Here is an 18,687-nt window from a genome sequence, read left to right on the forward strand (position 1 = left end):
GTTTGTAACCAAAAGGTCATGCCTGGGATAAGACTTTCATTTTCACTCTGTGGACATTTTTCTACCTATAATTTCTCCAGAAATATGATTTTATACAGAAAAGTTGAATGATAAGCTGCCAATATTGTAGTTATAAGTTCATTAATTTCACCAGCAAATTAAATCGGTTCCTTCAGTGAACATGTGAAGCCAACTCTGCATTGATGAATAACCAAAGAATGGGATAGTGAACACTGAGTTGAAATACAAACATAATACACTTCAACACCTGCCAAAGTTATAAAGGTTTGCTTTTGTAACTGAGCAGCAGCAGGAATGTAACAATTCCAACAACTTACTTGCTAAAAGCCAGTTGTCCTTTTCCAGTTTCAGTCTCTGTAGAACTCGCTGTACATGCTCCATCTGTTTCTTTTCTTCTTCAAGAAGCTTATCCTGAAGGGCAGTACACCGCTCCTTCTCTTTTTTCTTTTTATTTGGAGGCTACAAAGTATAAGTTAGATACTTTTCTAACTAGAGGCACATTACCTCCCCTTCGTTTCATTAAAAAATTCAAAGAGACATATGCTGACATTCTGAACAAATTACTTCAACAAGGGTGGTTAGGAGTCCACTTGAATGTGCTTTTACCTCTATTCAACAAATCTAAGACAAAGTTGGCCTTCATACACTATCAAAACCGGCTGCCTTCTCAACACTGGTACTTTTAGTCTGAGGCATGGAGTCATCTTTGATCCTTATTTCACCTTCCCAACAGTCCAATTGCAACTCTTTTGCAGTCCTGCTACCTCTACCAGTCTCTGCTCTCCGTACTTCACAATGAATTACCCAAAAAGCCACCCAGCTGGTGTCCAACCTAATACCAGTCCCTTCCCCTATCAAACACATACTTCATACCACTGTTATGAGTAATCTTTCTTAAGTACCAATTTTTACCATTATCATTTCCCCACTCAGGAATCTAAAATAGCTCTCAGTTTTATCAAGTCTTCTTTTCTATCACTACTCTACATCATCTGGCCCCATTCTTAACCACTCAAATTTATCACTAAGCAGATTCACTACAGTAAAAGTGAGGTTTTTTAACCTTAGACTACCTCACACCTTTGCTGAAGCTCTAGAGTGGGCAATTTGCCTCCATATTTCCAAACCTAACTTATTCTGAAGGCCTACCCAGTCTAAGATTTGCCTCTTCAGTAAAGCTTTCTCCCAAAGAATTCTTTTGGGAACTCCTATTGCTCCTGCAATGGGAGTCACATAGATCATTTCAAGTTGCTAACACAGCGTTCAGCAGAAAAGCAAACTCAAATACCTGGGACAGACAGGGTCAAATACCTTTTGATTGATCATAACTTCCATGTACTCACCAAGCCTGCTATCCCCACCCACTGAGAGAGGTCAACTCCAAACCCACTTAGGAAAATATTAGATAGCAACAAGACAGGAACCTAAGATAATACAATTCCAAAGTATGGATAATGCTGAATACCATGAAGTTGTTGTACTTGACCTAGTAGAATAAAAACCTACCATTTCCTGATTGTCATCAATTGCTTTCATCTGGACTTTAAGTTTATTGACTTCCCGTTCATAGCTGGTATGCGGAACTGCAAGGTCATACATTGTCAATGACCAGAACGTGGCATAGAATTGAGGGCTGATGTCATCCCAGACCTTGGAAACATGTAAGGAAACCACCGCTTCATGGACAGGAGCCATCACCATTTCACATGATGTAATGTACTTATGAACTTTATGTTGCTGTTTACTTCCCTTCTCTGATTTTTTAAGTTCATCATACTTTGACTGGAGATAAAAAGTAAAAAAAAAACACACACACACACACAACATAATTTATAGCACTTATTTTCATAGTACATACAGAAACCTAGGATCCTTTTCCAAGAATCAGAGGATGACAAATCAAACCTGTTGTAGGAATTCTAACTTCCTACCAACAACATTTATTTTAAGATAAATCATCCCTGGAAGCTGTTTCAATATTTAGTCCTGTGTGTTCACTAGGAACTTTTCAGAAGATTCTTATTGCATCTGACCTGTTGAGTAAGTGAATAAGGTGTGTGCGTGCACCCTCTCCATTCCCCCCACCCTACTCTCTCTCACTGCTGCATCAAGAATTGAACATGTAGAGTTTCCACTCCTGCTTTTGAGATATTCAAGGGAATCAAGTAGAGGGTCTTAACACTAGTAAAGGGCAGAGTGGAACTAGTAACAGCCAACCAAGACAGAATGTTTTATCACTACATGTAGCTCCTACCAGCTATTACGATTTGTGAATTAAGAAGCTGGATCAACATAAAGAAAGGTTATGAGACCATTACCGTAAGACTGCTAAGTAGGGTGACCAACTGTCTAGGTTTGCCAGTGACCGAGGGGTTTCCCAGGATGCAAGACTGCAGTGCTAAAATTGGGCATGTCCAGGGCAAATCAGGACCAATTGGTCACCCGACTGCTAAGCTAAATAAGATTTTCTATGAATTGCTATGGTATACTGGAGTTTAAAGCATGTGGGAACTGACTTACTACAGCCTTTTTGGCCTGATTGGTTCATCCTAATTTGGGGGAATGTTTAAGGAATGCCATACCCTTAATGGGAGAAAGCACAATGGGAGGAAAGTACATATTATTTCATACAATGTATGTGAAATGTAAAAAAGAAAATAATACAAAATGGAGATGCTACAATTGTCTCATGTCTTTCAGTTTCTTTAAGATGAAAGCACTCATCCAGAAAATTATGTGGGTTAGGCATCATCCCTGAACATGAACCTAAGAGGAGATCTAAAATTAGCTGCTTCTTTATGTTAGGAAAGCAATTAAATCATTCACAGTTTGTGCTAAACATGGAACCCAGAACTAGAAAGTCAGAAGTCAAAGGTTCCACTTCCAGTTCTAAATCATGATAGGCAAGAGTCTTGGCTCCTTATAGTCAAGCTGCCATCCCTCCTGAGTGACACTATACCACAGGCTCACTGGACTGAAGGCACACCAACTACTCTTTGTCCCACAGAGTATCTCAAGCAGGCTCTGAGAACCATAAAAATTATTTTAGAAGTGGAAAAATTTATCTCTTGTTATCACCATTTTTGAGAGCATGCTGATTACTACTGAGATCACACCAGTGACCAAGTTACAAAAAAATATTACTTATGAGAGAGGTTCCAATTCAACTACACCAAAGACCTAAGAGAATAGCAGCTGGAATGAGAAAGACTTAAAATTTTGAGGATGGGTCCTATTGACAACAATAAATAGGAATCTATGTGAGTGGAATGACAATGCTAAGGTTCTAATGAAACAGAATAAAACAATGCTGAAACTACCTGTTTAAGATAGTTAAGCTACCTGATTTGAGCAATATCTAGACTATGAATGGGGGGAAAGCCTTTCTTTCAGACCAGTGTTGCAAGGTGGGTCTCAACAACTAAAACTGAAAATTAGATTATAGGTATGAAAATGTCTTATGATAGCCCCAATCTCCCCAATCCTTTGGTTCTCAATCTGTGACTTCTACTGCTAGGCACACCCATAATTCCTATCTGGTTGGGGAAAAAAAAAAAAAGGCTTGATCAGAAAAGATGGCTACATTTCATATTTGCCTAGGATAAATATTTCCTTGTCTAAAGTGAGTTTAACCCCTCTTCAAGTCACATCTTCAGTCAAATGGAGAACTATAACAGGTCTACATCTCAAGACACCTGGGGAACTAGATCTACAGAATTGATATCCACTGTTAGTGCTGTACTTCTAATTACTGTTCAAAAAGCTCCTGTTGGCCTAATAACCTGAGCAGTGTTTGGTTGGCTTAATTGCTCCCATGAGAGCCTGCTGGTAGTCAATTTATAGAAGGGACCGAGCAGCCCTCCAATACTCATACTCTCTCATTGAAGGTTCTTTGAGAGGCTTTCACCCAAGAAGCAAAAGTAAGGATCCCTGGGGAAGCCTGGATGCCCAATCCTGTGTAACCAAGGCTGCCAAGGAACTCCCTTTCCAGACAGTGGCCTATTGCTGACTTGGTTGTATAGCCACCTCTGTATAGTTTTCTGTTTTCCACCCAACCCTAAGAGTGAAATGATATTTCTTTATTTAGATATTTTTACCTCTTAAATGATAAAGACAATATTTTATATAGGCTACAGAAAAGGGAGCTGTTGGTATGAATGGCCTGCTCCATTTCTGACCTGGAAAAGTTCAGCCAACCTCAGGCAACCAGGTGTTCCTGTTTGCTAGGGTTCAACATTGCTGATTAGTGTGTTCACTTCTCAGTATAGCACAGGGCAGGTCAGAATTTCTGAGATGAAGCAATTCTCCCACCTCAGTCCTTCAAGAAATCAGGTCCCCTGTTGTATAGCTGAGACTGATCTACTGTGGGGTGGGGCGACAACACAAGACATAACTACACAAAGAGAGCAAAACAATTTTCTGGATTGAGAGATTCTAAAGGGGGTAAAAGAGGCCCAATCCTACTCTCTTAGTCCCTTTTTCGCTCTAGAGAGTATAGCACAGTATTGCCGCATAATGCTAATAAAGTGATAACTGAATCAATTAACAGTTAGTTGTTAGAGGTAAGTGTGAGACTGCAGCAGCTGATATGTAAACACTAACAGCTGATGGTTGATTAAATGATCAATTAGACCCCAAATTTCTCAGCGCCTTTTTCCACACCTCTACCACACAGCCCTATATCTCTACTGGGAACAAAGAAGGGATCCTAGTTTAGGAGAAAGGACCAAGATCTTCCCCCAAAATCTTAGTGAAAGCCTTGCATAGTACAGACTTTAAAACAACAATAAATAAACAGAAGGGCTAGAATCGAAGCCTACACAAAAATGAAGAATATGCTGGGGTTCCAGTCAGAGTGGGGAAGTACCATCATTTCCAATCAGAACTCTGACCATGGCCCTGGGTGAAAAGTTAAAGTAAATTCCTATTAGAGGTCACAGTTTTGCAGGGAAGAGTCCAGGTGGCAGATAGAGGAGGCAGAGTGACTCCTCTTCCCCCACATCCTTACTTGAACTTCAGTACAGTCACTAACGAGATAACCTGCTCAGGAAGGCTCTAGTTTGCTTTTTGTTGTTGTTGTTTGTTTTTAGTTGTTTCAATTCGGTGGAGAGAAATAAAACAAGAAACATGAATATTCCTTTCCTAGAAGTTATATAGCAGAGAGTGCAAGAGCGTTTGGGGGTGGTTAAGTCTTTCTGTCAGTCTATTTTTTTTTTTCTTTCAAGGCAGTACGCATAAGAGCAAGTCAAGTATCTGACAGGGATACTGTCACTGAGGAAACAGGATTCTCTGTATTCAACAGGAGTGTTTCTCACAATGACATATGTTCGCCTGCATCAGAATCACCTAGTGCTTGATTAAAAAAAACAAACACACTAACAAAAATCCCCAGGTACCATTCAAGTTACTAAGTTAGAATCTGTGGACGTGGGGCTGAGTTTTTAAGATGCTTCCCTGGTGATTCTTTAGTAATTCCCTGGTGACCTAAACTAATGCTTGTGAACTACAGTTCTAGAGAACTCATAAGATATCAACTTGGACAACTGGTAGTGTAGTAACAGTAAAATTACAGAATTAGTAAGACTTACTTTTTCAAAGGGGTATTTTCATTGTCCACTGCTCAGAGCTGAGTATTAACAAGAGTAACTCTCTAAAAGACATTATCTATATCGATGTCAAACTAAAACATATTTACAAATAAAACAGCTAAGAAATAATGTGGAATCATTCATGAATGGCCAAAGATACTTATACTTACCGAAATATGGTGTGCATACATTGGCCTAGATAAGAAAAATGCTGCATCATGGGGTGTATGAAATTCATTACAGAGCACATCAATTGAAGGCACTCGCTTTATATAATCTTCTGTGCTTAGATTAGATGCTAAAAACCCACCAAACTGTACCAGGGTATCATGACACTAAATTGAAAAAATAAGACAAAAAAATACAAATGTACTACCACTTTACAAAAGCAATAAAACATTTTCCAAAATGATTGAAACATGTCATTTTAACAATATTTTGATTAACAATTAAGAATTCAAATTTTACTACTTGAAGGAACTTTGGAGACAATCTACAAATTTAATCATATAGTCATATTACAAAAAAAGACACCAAGGTCCTGAAAAGTTGACTAATCTAAGACCTTAATAGTCAACCAAGGTCTCAAGTTCCAAGCTATTATTCATGACTTTTAGTAGCAAAATATAGTTACCTAACTCACATACAAAAATTCTATGTATTTACAAGTCAATTCTCTTACCTTAAAAAATAAACTTTATTTATAAAATATATGTGATGTTTTTTATTTCCTTATAATATAATTGGTGAAAGTTAAACACATTTTGTACGTTAATCCTAGGTTTTGATGCTTAATATTTTAAAATATATTTTATAAATAAAGATCACATCTACTTTGTTGTGACTGAAATTCCAGATTTCCAGAGACCAGAAAAGATATGAGCAAACAACATGAAGTTATCTACCTAACTGAAAACCTTATACATATCATTACATCTCCTAGAGCCATCTCTTATATATCATAACTGGCAAAGAAACAACCTCTATTTCCAGAATGTCTATTTTATATTAGGGCTGTTTCATATTCACATGATGTGCAAAAATGACACATTCAAATTACATCACATTCTATACTTTCCATTATTAGGATTAAAAATTTCACAGAAACACAAAGGCCACTTTAACTTGCCTGATCATAGAGCTTTCCCACAAGTTTCAAATGTTTCTCTCCACCTTCCTGAAAGATTACCCCATTCCTCTGTTGAGCCATAAGCAAACAGAGAGGAAGAGCAAGGTCATGGTCTAATAGTGCATCCTTTAATCTCTGGGAGGACTTTTTAGTGTTTCTGATCTGGCCAAAATAACCACCCTGCAAAAGACAAGACATAAATTTACCAGCCTACCACATGCCATCTGATTTGAAAAACAACACAGAAAAAGTTTAGTTACAATCCTGAAGATACACTCTACATTCCTTCCTTCTCTTCACAAACTTATTGTACTGACACTATTAATGCCACTGGCTTAAAGATAAAGGTCAATTGTCTTTAAACTTCTACATATTTTCCATTTCCTAACTTGCAGTCCCTTATAAAGGATTATTCTTTAGTCAGTGTGGAGCAGATTCAACAACAGATGTGCTCAGATTCATGCCAGTTAGAATATCAAGGACCACAGAAGATTTGCTACTTATTTCCCTTACAGATGTATTACTTACTGTCTTTTATACTTTGTTTCAGCTTTTTTAAAAGGTTTAAATAATATATTACAATTTTAAAAAGTGAGGTAGGGGCGATTTTAAGGAGGGTATGTATGGCTTTGACTTTAGCTTTATGTACTTAGGTGCTGTTTAAATTCTTTACTATGAGCATGCATACATTTTGAATTTTAAAAGTTAATAAACAAAAATAGCAACTCTCACCTCAGCTTTTAGTTGCTCTCCACCAGTCATGGCCTCCAGTTGCTCCATTGTCATTTCCTCTGTAATTTCTATTCCTGCCATTTTTTGTACCACTTCTTTCAATATAAGAAGGTCAAAACTATTTAGGAAAAATAAGAAACAGCCTATAGTTGAAACTTCAAACATAAAAGTAAAAATAAACTATAATTAATATACTGAGAATTCCTAAATCCTTTCTATATAAATACGGGAGAGAAGGGGCTGAAGTGGTTTCTAAGGAAAAACTGCATTCTTAGAACTATACTGAGAAATATTTGGCGATGTAATATGTTTATTTTACCTTTCACTTGGAAATAATTTCAAATTTACATATAAGATACAAAGGTAAAAGCAGTACAAAGCACACTCATACCCTTTACCACTACTTCAAATAGTATTAACATTTTTACTCCTGTTCACTTAATCATTTGTTTTCTCTCTCTCCCTATCTTCACACACATACAATTTTTTAAACTATTTGAGAGTAACTCATTTAGTAACATCATTTTAGAGGTACCTAAAATTCCTAATTACCCCTAAAATTCCTAAGAATGTATTTCCTAAGAATACAGCTATTCTCTTATCTTACATAACCACAGCTTAGTTATCAACTTTAGTAAACCAAACACTGATGCAATACTTTAATCTACAGGTCATATTTCATTTTTATCAGCCAACCAACCCTATAATGTCCTTCACAGCATTTTTTTAGTCCTCCAGTGCAGGATGGTCAATATATATTTTTGATGGTATAGAGTCACCTCTCTAAACAATCACACACACACACACACACACGTGGAAGGAATGGAGGGAGGAAGAGAAGAAAGAAAAAAAAGAAAGGGAATCCAAGTTCCAAGTTGTGGTACTTGAGTCTAAGATGACAGTTTACTGGCCAGCCTTAAGCATATTTATTCCTGTGCTAACAGTTATGCATTTGAATTCTCAAAGTTTAGGACTGTCTATGGAAATAATACCTTATAACTTTCAAGATCTTCCTTTATTAGTTAAGTAATGAAGATAAAGTGAAAACACTCTTTCCTACAAAACAAATACAGATGTTTTTCCGAACATAAAGCTAGGAATACCCAAGACACAAGTTAATGGACAAAGGAACAGCTTTCTAAGATTCTTATTAAGTGCTTACTCTCAGCTTGCCTTGTTTCCCTAAACAGTTTTTGAAAATAAGAGGGCTTTCAGGCAAATTAGTTTGCAGCAGGTATCAGTGAAGTATTTTATTTTTTCTTTAAACTATCTTTTAATTAGATGATCACAAAAGCTATATAACACAATACAGAAAACTGAGCTAGAGACTTAAAAATAAATGTGATGTTCCCCTGGCCTATATAGACACAGAAGAGTAAAATGTATAGGAATGGTCAATAGATGAGTATAACACAAGTGATAGATGCTGATAAAAGCCTAAACCTAACTATTATTTTTTTTTAAAAGTTTTCCCTAAACCAAAATAATCTGTCAAGAATTACTTAGGTAATACTTGTTTGTGGCACCCGATAGCTTTACAGATTTCTGTTCGCTTCTATCAGAAAGCTTTGGAAAACAATTTCCAGTTCTTTGATTCTAGTTAGTCTATGCTGATGGGGTTTAATATACATTCTAATTCAAACTCTAAGCCTCTGATATTGGTCCAGAACAAAATTTAAAAACTCAGTATGAAAAGAGGACACTGTCCAAAAGGTGAATTAGCTTTACATAGCTCTAAAGTTTAAATTCAAAAAATAACCACGCTTTAAAGATACTATATACACCCTCAAAATAAACACATTCCTACCAAATGCTCCATGTAAAGGCCAATTACTGTCCAGTAGCATAATCAATAGTGCAATATGTTTTACCATAAGAGGAGACACAATATACCATATTAACCATTTTTTCAAAAGCCTAACAGGTAGTCAAAATGAGTTAGTCTTTTTAATGAGTTACATATATACCTCAATATTACATTTCTTTCTGCAAAAATGTATTATATATTAAGTTATAATTTCTTTTAATTAAAGAATTCCATATAAATAAGTGAAAAAATATTGTACTTAAGCCTACAACCAACAAGTAGTTTTTTAAGATAACAGCAATCTCAATATCCCAATACCACCAGAAGTACTCTAATTATTGAATTTCATTTATATATCATTTGCTATGAATACCTTTTGCCTGCCTTTAGCTGATTAGCCACATATTGAAGAAGACCAGCAAGATCAATTGGGTATTTACGAAAAACTGCACCACAGAAACTAGCCAGACCTATATGAAATAAAAAAAAATAGGGCTTTTAAAAAATAGTTCATAAAACAAAAGGCACAACATTAAGTATCATTTCTTCAACTCAATTTCCAAAACAAAATGAGGTGGGAAAAACTGTATTGCTGATGCCACTGAATGAAATTTTATAAATAATAGCTAATATTTACTGAGCATACATATGCCGAACACCCTATTAAGCACTTTATGTAATTATCTCATTTCATCTTTGCAATAATCATCTCAGGTAGGTATAAACCTATCAATGAGGAAAATTCAGAACAGATATATCATGTAACTTGCTCATAGTCACACAATTGGTATGATGTAGAACAATGATTCAAATTTACAAAGCCTAGTTCCATAGCCTGTGACATTAATTAGCCACAATAAAATCTTACAGATTACTCAGTAAACCTGAATGATCAACAGAACACCTGCCTTTCAAATGTTTGAGTCACAAAAAAAAATCTTTTATCTAGGAACATGTCACTAGTTGTGGAGGGACAAAGAAACACTGCCAGACCACGAAGCAAATAAAAGACCAATTTTAGTCAATAGTCCTTATCATATCTTGAGTAGGGAGAAAACCCCAGTTAAGACAAGAGGAGGAGGTCCTAGTAAAACAAGTGATCTGCAGCCTTTTTAACAATTATTTGCTCAGCACCTAAAGGATAATGGACAAAACAGATTCTGCCCTCAAGGAGCTTACAGACCAGTGAGAGAGACAGAAGAGTAAACTAAAATAACTGTGATGCATAAAAGGTTCTATGGAAGTACAGAAGAGGGGCACCTTATTCTGACTTTTGGGTGGAAGTGTTAACAGGGAAAGCTTTGCAGGTCACATCTCTAAGCTGAACTCTAATGAGTAAGTAGAAAACGTGTGAGAGGAGATGGGTGGGCATGGGAGGGTATCCCAGGTAGAGGAATTAACATGTAAAAGGACCATGGAAAGTGGAAGAAGTTCAGCATTAATGGAACCTAAAATATTAAGGAGGGGCAAAAGATGAGGGTGGACCTGATTCCAAAAGAACTTACTTGTATGATTTATTTCAGATTTCAAAGGGCAATGGGGAACTACTGCAAGATTCAGCTATCGGAGATACAACAGGTTGAAAGAAAAGGGAACTGGATGCTAGAAATCCACGGTACAAGGAACAGAAAAAAAAAAAGCTAGGGTTTTTTGTTAAACAACCGAGTTTTTGTTCTTTTAAGAAGACTAGAACCTCAGAATGGAAAAGAGAGAAAGGGGAATAGTTCCCTTAAGATTAATTCCTATAACATAATAGAATGGATGGGAATTTTCATCTCCCCAGTAATCCGTGCCCAAATTCTATCACAGTCAATAATGGCCTCTTGAGTTGGAAAAGGAGTAAGTACATGAACATCCTTGAACAGCCAAGGACTTGGACTCTCTGTAGAACAAGCTGAATGGCTAGATATTCTCAAGAGCTCTTGACAAACTGGCTCTTACCATAGGTAACAGAATACATAATATGGCAGTTACAACAGATGGAAATTTCATCCTTGGAAGAATAAAAATACTTACTCTGAAGCCAACTTGAGATGGTTGTGTCATCATGTTTCATTCTCTCCTTTTCTGGATTAGCTAAAGCTTCAATGATACAATCTTTCATACATTAAGAAAAAACTTTAAGTTGGTATGTCTCTAACAAAGACCCCTAGAACAACAAAAAATGCCACCCGTTGGGAAAAAATTGTTAGTTTCAGGCTACTACAAATTACTGAAAAATACATTCACTGTAGTACCAACTTTTCTTTTTTAGCCTCCTTTCCATATTTCAGCAAGATACATTCTACCTATATCAAAGATGTTTAGTAAACTTAACGTTGTCTCTCCCTATGTACAACACAGACACACACACACACACAAAGTCCTAACTGGCCAACCTTCAGATCAGCCAACTGAATCAACTTCAGATGGTTACTAAAGGAACTTAGAATGAAAATAAAACATTCACCATTAAGATCTATGAAATGTGAAATCTATGAATTATTTCACTTGAAAGGATACAGGCCAAGACATCATAATTCAACGATGTGAGGTATTTCAATGAATCTACTACAGGTGTTATTAAGTTATCATACTTCTGTATTTGTGACAAGATCTGGAAGACAGCAACAAAGAATAAAAGGCATTAACTAATCAAAAAAGAACTACTGTGCTAACTAAATAATGGCTAGTCTTTTTATTTTTCAAAAGAAATAATGCTTAAAATTAGTTTCCTTCCATTGTGTATTTATATAAAACCTACTATTCTATCATTTCCTTAGAAAATATTTTCTTAGGCTACATTTTCCAATTAGGAAGTAATTCCAGGGCATCCAAACTATAATTTTGGAATTATAGAGGCTAGTCTTATGTCAAATGTGTTTTAGAACTTTCTAAATATGGAAGTGTAACATCTGAATCACAATGAAATGCTGTTCAAATGTTTCTAAAAAATAAAATCAACAAATAATACATCTCTTTATTAATGTTTCTGTAACTCAAAATGTGGTGCACAAAGCAATGTTAGGTAGCCTGTTTATAACAGTAGCACTGTTACATATTACTAGAAAAGTAGATCAATGTGTTAAGTGTTTGCATACTAAATTGTTTCTAGAATAACCAGACAATGTTTTATTTGCTAAAGGCTTTTTTTCCCTAAAACTACCAAGTATTTTTAAAACTACATCATTCCATTTCCACTTGTGCTGATTTAAAGACAACGAAAAGAAAAAATCCCTGAAAATAATATTAACCTCAAAACATACATAATCAAACAAAATGGTTGGATTGCTGTGGCTCAACTTCCCAATTTGTCTTCCAGAAGGCTTCACATTTTCCTTGGTTAGACGCCTACAAGGGGAGAAAAAGGTGGCAGGGATCATCTTAAGTAATTTCCCTCGTAATGTTGGTAGCTTTGTTACATCATGAAAAAAAAAATTATTTCCCAAATATCCAAAATGGATCCATGTAAACAACAACATTCATCATATACTTTACTGTAGGACTGGGCTACTTTGATTAGGCATTCTCCCAGAGGGTATTAAGATTTTGTATTAATGCTTAACATTTATAGTATAGACATCTTCATCTTATAGTAATAGTCTAATAAGCATTAAAACTCTTAACGTACTCTTCAAGTACATAAAACTCTTCTTATAGAGAATAATTATTTCAGATTTTGAAGGGCTCATTATCAGTTTAGGGATTAAGATATCAAATTTGGTGTAATACCCTGAAATGTCTCATGCCATCTGTCTCAGTGACCCTAACAGAGTAATAGCTAACTCCTTGATAGAAGAAGTTATCTGGTTTTCATAGTCAAAGTAAACAATTCTTGAAAAATCAATTCTACTACTTTCCTTCCTCTTTAATTCTCCTTCTAATCAGTATTCTCTAACATTCTGGAAATTTATATCTATGAAATGCTTACAAGTTCAAAACAATTATTACACAGGATCTTAAACTCTTCTGATGAGATTATTACATAAGAAGTCTAGACACTTAAAACTTGAAAAGCTTACAAGTGACAGGAAGCTTTCTAGAATGAAAATATAACGAAGCAAATAATGAATTTAGTTGATAGTTCAAGGAATGTGACCATTCTGGAAGTGACAAACTTGATACAATCTTCAGGAGCATCTCATGACAAAACTGATCCATCAATCAAAATTATTTCATCAACAACTGCTTCCCTTTCCCATTTTCCATGGCCCAGTTTCTTTTTTTCCCTCATGAAAAAGAGAGACCCATCAGTTTTAAACTTTGGCTAAACTCTATTCCGCTTTCAAGGTTACCACCACCTGCTCTTCTAATCTTACTATTTCAGGTGGCCCTCCTACTTGCCAAAGCCAACACTTCCTCTGCATATTTTTCATCTCATTCCCTTCTGCCTCCACCACACTGTGGGGAAAAACAAACAAAAATAAAAGGAAAATCTTCTTAAGTCTTCCCTTCAAAAAACCATGGTGTCTAGCATATGGAACATAATCAATGAGCATTTGTGGAATGAATTATTGGATGCCCTATAGCAAATGAGTGTTCTAAACAGTAATCAAAACTTATGAAATTCTCAAATAACAAATTAATACATTCCATTCTGAACATAAAAAAGATCAATCAATACCAAAATCATATTGTTTAAGACTGGTGAAATAGTTACAGCTTACAAATATAACAGAAATAAAAGTATATTAAAAATTTTGCACATACTCTTCTGTGATAAACATTTTTATTAATTTACTTATTAATTAATTCATATTAATGTCTTCCATAACAGGCAAAGTGCTAAACACTTGGAATACAAGGATGAATAACAGCTCTTGCTCTCAAGCTCAGCCCAGCTGGGGAAACAGATTTAACACCATTATTTAAATTTTTATATTCTTAAACAAATACAGCCAATTACAGAACAGTACTTACTAAATGCTATCAAAAGTATAAAAGGGGAGGGAATAATACGTCTGTATTCGCTTGCATATACATAAAAATACCTGGAAGGATTTTTGAAAAAGAAACTAAACAGTGGCCACTTTTTTCCCCCCCTTGAGAGAACTGAGTGGACAAGATGAAAGACTTTTTACTGTCTACCTTTTTACATCTACCAAAATTCAAACCATGTGAATGCATAAACTATTGAAAAAATTAGATAATTTAAAAAAGAAAAATAATCATAGCAATGTATCTAAGTGGTATGAAAGTATTATACGCAACAACGGGACAGTGGTGGCACAAATAAAGAGCAATTAATTATGCTTGGTGGTATGTGCTATGGAAGGCTTCACAGAGGTGACACTGGAGCCACCTCAGAAGGATGAGGTCACCAGACAGAGAAAGGAAAAAGAGGTAAGGGAAAACCTGTATGAACAAAAGAAACAAAAAATAAATGCAAAGGAAAAGGAGATCACAGCACATTCAGGAAAATGTAAGTGGGCTCAGGTAAAATTGGCAGGAAATGAGAATGGAAAAGCAGGGACAGACAGATCATGGAGGTTCTCTTTCATCACCATGTCGTACAGTTTGACATATAACCTGCAAGCAATCGTTAATCACCAAAGGATTTTGAAGAAAGAGAATAACATAAGGCATTATAATACTCCAGATAAAAGAACTAAGTTTAGTGGTGGTAGAGAGTGGAAAAGACAGATTCAAGAGATTTAATAATATTAAATAATCCACATAAAGCACTCAGTTTAGTGCCCGGCACACATAGTAATGTCTCCATAAATATTAGTTGCTTTTAAGCAAGAAACCCTATTTGAGGAATTCTTAAGACTAGAACTCTCTAGGAAGGATCGGTTCTAATATTATCTCCTTCCATGCCTTCCCTAACTTCCATGGGGTGAAATAATTCATCCCCTTCTCTATCCTCCCATAGAACTTTATACATACTGTATAACAGCACCTATTAAACCAGATTGTGACTGTTCACACACCTGTTTCACTGGTAGACAGTGACCTGGGACAGTATCACTAGGCAAAGAAAAGTATCACTGCCTACTGTTAAATCTAGTTAAACTAGAGAACACAATACTTCTGGTTAGAACAATCATATCACTGCATGAATGTAAAAAAAAATGCCAATAAACAGCCTTGCTGAAAATCTTTGCAATACAGCGGTGTATCCAGTATCTAAACCTATACTAATCTGAAGTATATAATTTTCATAATTAAACTTCAAGCAGTTTACCAGGAAGTAGGATAATATCACTCTTATGTTTTTAATGACATGAAAATAAAAAATTGAAATTTTTCAAAAGTTGACTCCCTATGGAGATGGTTCTGCATAATTCTACTAGAGTTTCCAAAAAGAAAAAAAAAACTTTATTATAACTTTGAGTAGAAGAAATTCCTAGAACTTTAACAGCCTTGTACAAGCCATAGAATGTATTATGCAAACTGAGCAAAGGCCACAGTAGGCTCCCCTTTAAAAACAAACAAAAAAAAACACTCAACCTGTAAAATCCTATAATATGATGCATTAAAGAGAATTTTTATTAGGATTTATAGCTATGCAAACATGACAACTACAAAAACTAACTTGGTAGTCAAAATGAGCTAAAAATCACAAAAATAAATAGTCATTCTATCTGCAGTATATAATCACCTATACCATTAGCAAACACTCCTGGGCTTCCTCAAAATTGAGGCTCAGACATAAGCTGGTTGAAAGAAAGTAAATTAAATCCACATATATTTTAGATTAATAAGAAGAAAAATAAATTAAAACTTACTTCATGATATATTTGGCTCTGTCTATTGTTTGAGCTTTAACTTTTACTAAAAGTGGGTGACTGTTGTAAGTTTCATTCTTCCACTGGCCATACAGGCGATATCTTTAAAAACGATGAGATGAAGAATTAGGAAAAGTCAAACACTTAGAGGTTAATGCACTAGAACAATAGTTAAAAATACAAAAATATTATGTATTTACCTATGCTGATATGGAAATGTTTTAAACATTCCCCACAGTTCCTCAGACATACAAGCATTGCAGTCCATCAAAGAAAGAGATGGAAGTAATACCTGGTCAGTAATGCTAAGCAAACAGCTAAGGATAACTTCCTAAGAAGAAGAGAGGAATAATAATTTCAGTAAGAGGTCCATTTTAATCCCTCCCACCCCCAGAAAACTTTATGTAAGCCTTGGAAAAACTGCAATTCCTTGATTTCATAGCACACCATCTCTAATTCCCCATACTATCACTGTATTTCTCACAATGGTTATTTGTGTTTCTCCATATAAGAAAGCAAATGAGGCAAGGGAAGGAAAGAGGTTGCAAGAAAGAGTGGCTTTTATCCCTTTTCCTTTCTCAACATGGTAATCCTCCAAAACAGGAGGCTGTCAATCTTAAAAGATACTTTGTATGATATGCCAAAAGCCGTATTTAGCACGTAGAGTATAAAATCATTATTCACACAGGTGGTTAAAGCTTGTTCACAGTAAAATCTGCAGTATATTGTACCTAGACAAACACTGGACACACTGGATTTTTCTAGTCTCTTACCGTTTTCTCTTTATCTTCTTGTTTGCTTCCATCAGACTGAAACTAAAATTTAAAAAAAACTATAAATAAAATGCAAAAACGTTAAGATTATGCTGTCACAATTTAGTTTCTAAATTTGAAAAAAACTAACTTGCACACGGCTGTGAATTATTTCCTTACTTTTTACACACACGTAGATTTTAAATATAGCCAGTATTACCAATTAACATTTTAAATTTTCATCTATATCTCTAACCTACAAATAATGTGTGACATTCATGAATTTTAAATATCAGTTTTATAAGCCAAATCTTTTCTCAACTTCATTATCACAAACCAAAGCATCCTAAAACTGATCTGAGTATTTATTATAAAACTGTAGCAGCACAATTTTGTAATAATGCATCTGCATTTTTCTATCCAGATGTTCTAGTTTTCCCTCTACAAAATTAGTAAAAATCTAACATTAAAGCAACAACAACAAAAATTAAAGAAACTTAAAGCTATGTTTTAATTCATCACTATTTAAGCCTTCACTAAGAAATAAGTCCAAAATATCAATAACATTGCTGACAAAGAGCAAACCACTGCCTAACTTGGACAGACTGAATGAAAAAAAACTGGGTCATTATTTTATCAGTGATTTGCAGGTGGGCTGCCGAAGTGCCATGTTTGACAACGTTGTCTATTCATTCAAAATGAAATTGTAACATTTATGTGTGTGTAGGCAGGTAGAGCGTTGGGGGAGTGTGCAAAAGCCAAAAGGACAATTGAAGCACTAATAGTCAAGGACAATCTAGATTTCTGGAAAGGATTTAGCTGAATACCAAGTGTGAGAAGGGGAAAAGATAATATGCAGCTAGCAGGCTTCTTATTTTCTTGGTAGATAAGAGTATTTTGTGCATGTATGTTTTCATGCTTGAGTAATTTAATGGATATTACCACAGGGAAGTCTAACTTCTGTGCAACATTTTCACATAAGACTAATTCAGGGACTGCCATGTTACCTTGATGGGAAAACACACACAATCACTATTTTTTTAATTTGTAGGTTAAGAAGATAGGGTTCCCTTTCACAGAAACAATTAAGTCAACATATATCCTAGTCAGCAAATAAGGAGTCAGGTTATAGAGTGGCCTGGCAGAAAACAAACTAGATTGGTTTTGTTTTGTTTGGGGGAGGTGGGTAATTCTGGTGGCATATTAGGTATGAAATAAGAAATAGGGTATGTCATAATTGGAAGAACTATATGAGCTGGGAATAAAGGCAGTTAAGTCCTTTCCCGGTAACACTGTGATTCAAACAAACCTAATAAAGCTACACATCGTTTTCTCCATACAAATAAAACATTTTCTAGTTACTAAGCCATCCCAATTCCCTTACTAGAAACTTATATTAATTTCTAATGTCTATATGTCAATTCTCTAGATTTCATAAGCAGGAAAATTTGAAGAAGAGAAAACAAATATGGAAAGCACAATGGATCTAGAAGAGCAGTAAAAAACCTTTCTATCAAAGGCTAATTGTAACTAAGATGAACAAAAAATAAATCAAGAGGAACATGCAGGTAAAAGTATTTCCTTTTGCTTGGTAAGATATAAAGACACATTTGCCTCCCTCGATGCTTTCTTTTTCTTTTAGTTTAATTTAATTTGCTTTTTAACTCAGAGCACATATAAAACTCTCCATTCCCACAGTAGAATACTCAAAGTTTTATTGAATTGCCAGGCAAAAATAGGAGGAAGAAAAGAAGGGGAGGGACAAAAGACATTCATTCATTCATTCATTCACTATGTGCCAGGCACTGGGAATTCAAAGATGAACAGGACAGAGTTCCTAACTTTGAGGATCTCTTTAAGATCAAGACTACACTTATCAATGTACTGTTAGGAACTGGATTTTTTAAGTCTGAATAAAACTGAGCACTCACAATTATGTCTAGACATG

The 18,687-nt window shown here is 35.2% G+C and overlaps 1 protein-coding gene across 11 annotated transcripts in view; it reads right to left on the reverse strand.

Moving 5' to 3' along the window:
- THOC2 (THO complex subunit 2) overlaps positions 1-18,687 on the reverse strand; it is a 100,061-nt gene that overhangs the window by 22,320 nt on the left and 59,054 nt on the right. For 7 of the 11 annotated variants that reach the window (XR_012504777.1, XR_012504776.1, XM_074359529.1 and 4 more), the window contains 12 exons: positions 16,761-16,802; positions 16,188-16,318; positions 15,988-16,089; positions 12,511-12,607; positions 11,780-11,873; positions 11,294-11,374; positions 9,651-9,747; positions 7,471-7,588; positions 6,739-6,918; positions 5,780-5,944; positions 1,528-1,803; positions 339-480 (listed from right to left, as the gene is read on the reverse strand). Coding sequence is in view for 9 of the 11 variants with exons in the window: in XM_074359529.1 (XP_074215630.1) it covers positions 339-480; positions 1,528-1,803; positions 5,780-5,944; positions 6,739-6,918; positions 7,471-7,588; positions 9,651-9,747; positions 11,294-11,374; positions 11,780-11,873; positions 12,511-12,607; positions 15,988-16,089; positions 16,188-16,318; positions 16,761-16,802 (1,525 nt within the window). In the remaining 2 variants the exon portion in view is untranslated. The remainder of the gene's footprint in view (positions 1-338; positions 481-1,527; positions 1,804-5,779; positions 5,945-6,738; positions 6,919-7,470; positions 7,589-9,650; positions 9,748-11,293; positions 11,375-11,779; positions 11,874-12,510; positions 12,608-15,987; positions 16,090-16,187; positions 16,319-16,760; positions 16,803-18,687) is intronic. The other 4 variants (XM_074359528.1, XM_074359524.1, XM_010963929.3 and 1 more) reach the window with 1 other exon arrangement.

Source organism: Camelus bactrianus, chromosome X, assembly GCF_048773025.1.
Source record: "Camelus bactrianus isolate YW-2024 breed Bactrian camel chromosome X, ASM4877302v1, whole genome shotgun sequence".
NCBI classification, from domain to species: domain Eukaryota; kingdom Metazoa; phylum Chordata; class Mammalia; order Artiodactyla; family Camelidae; genus Camelus; species Camelus bactrianus.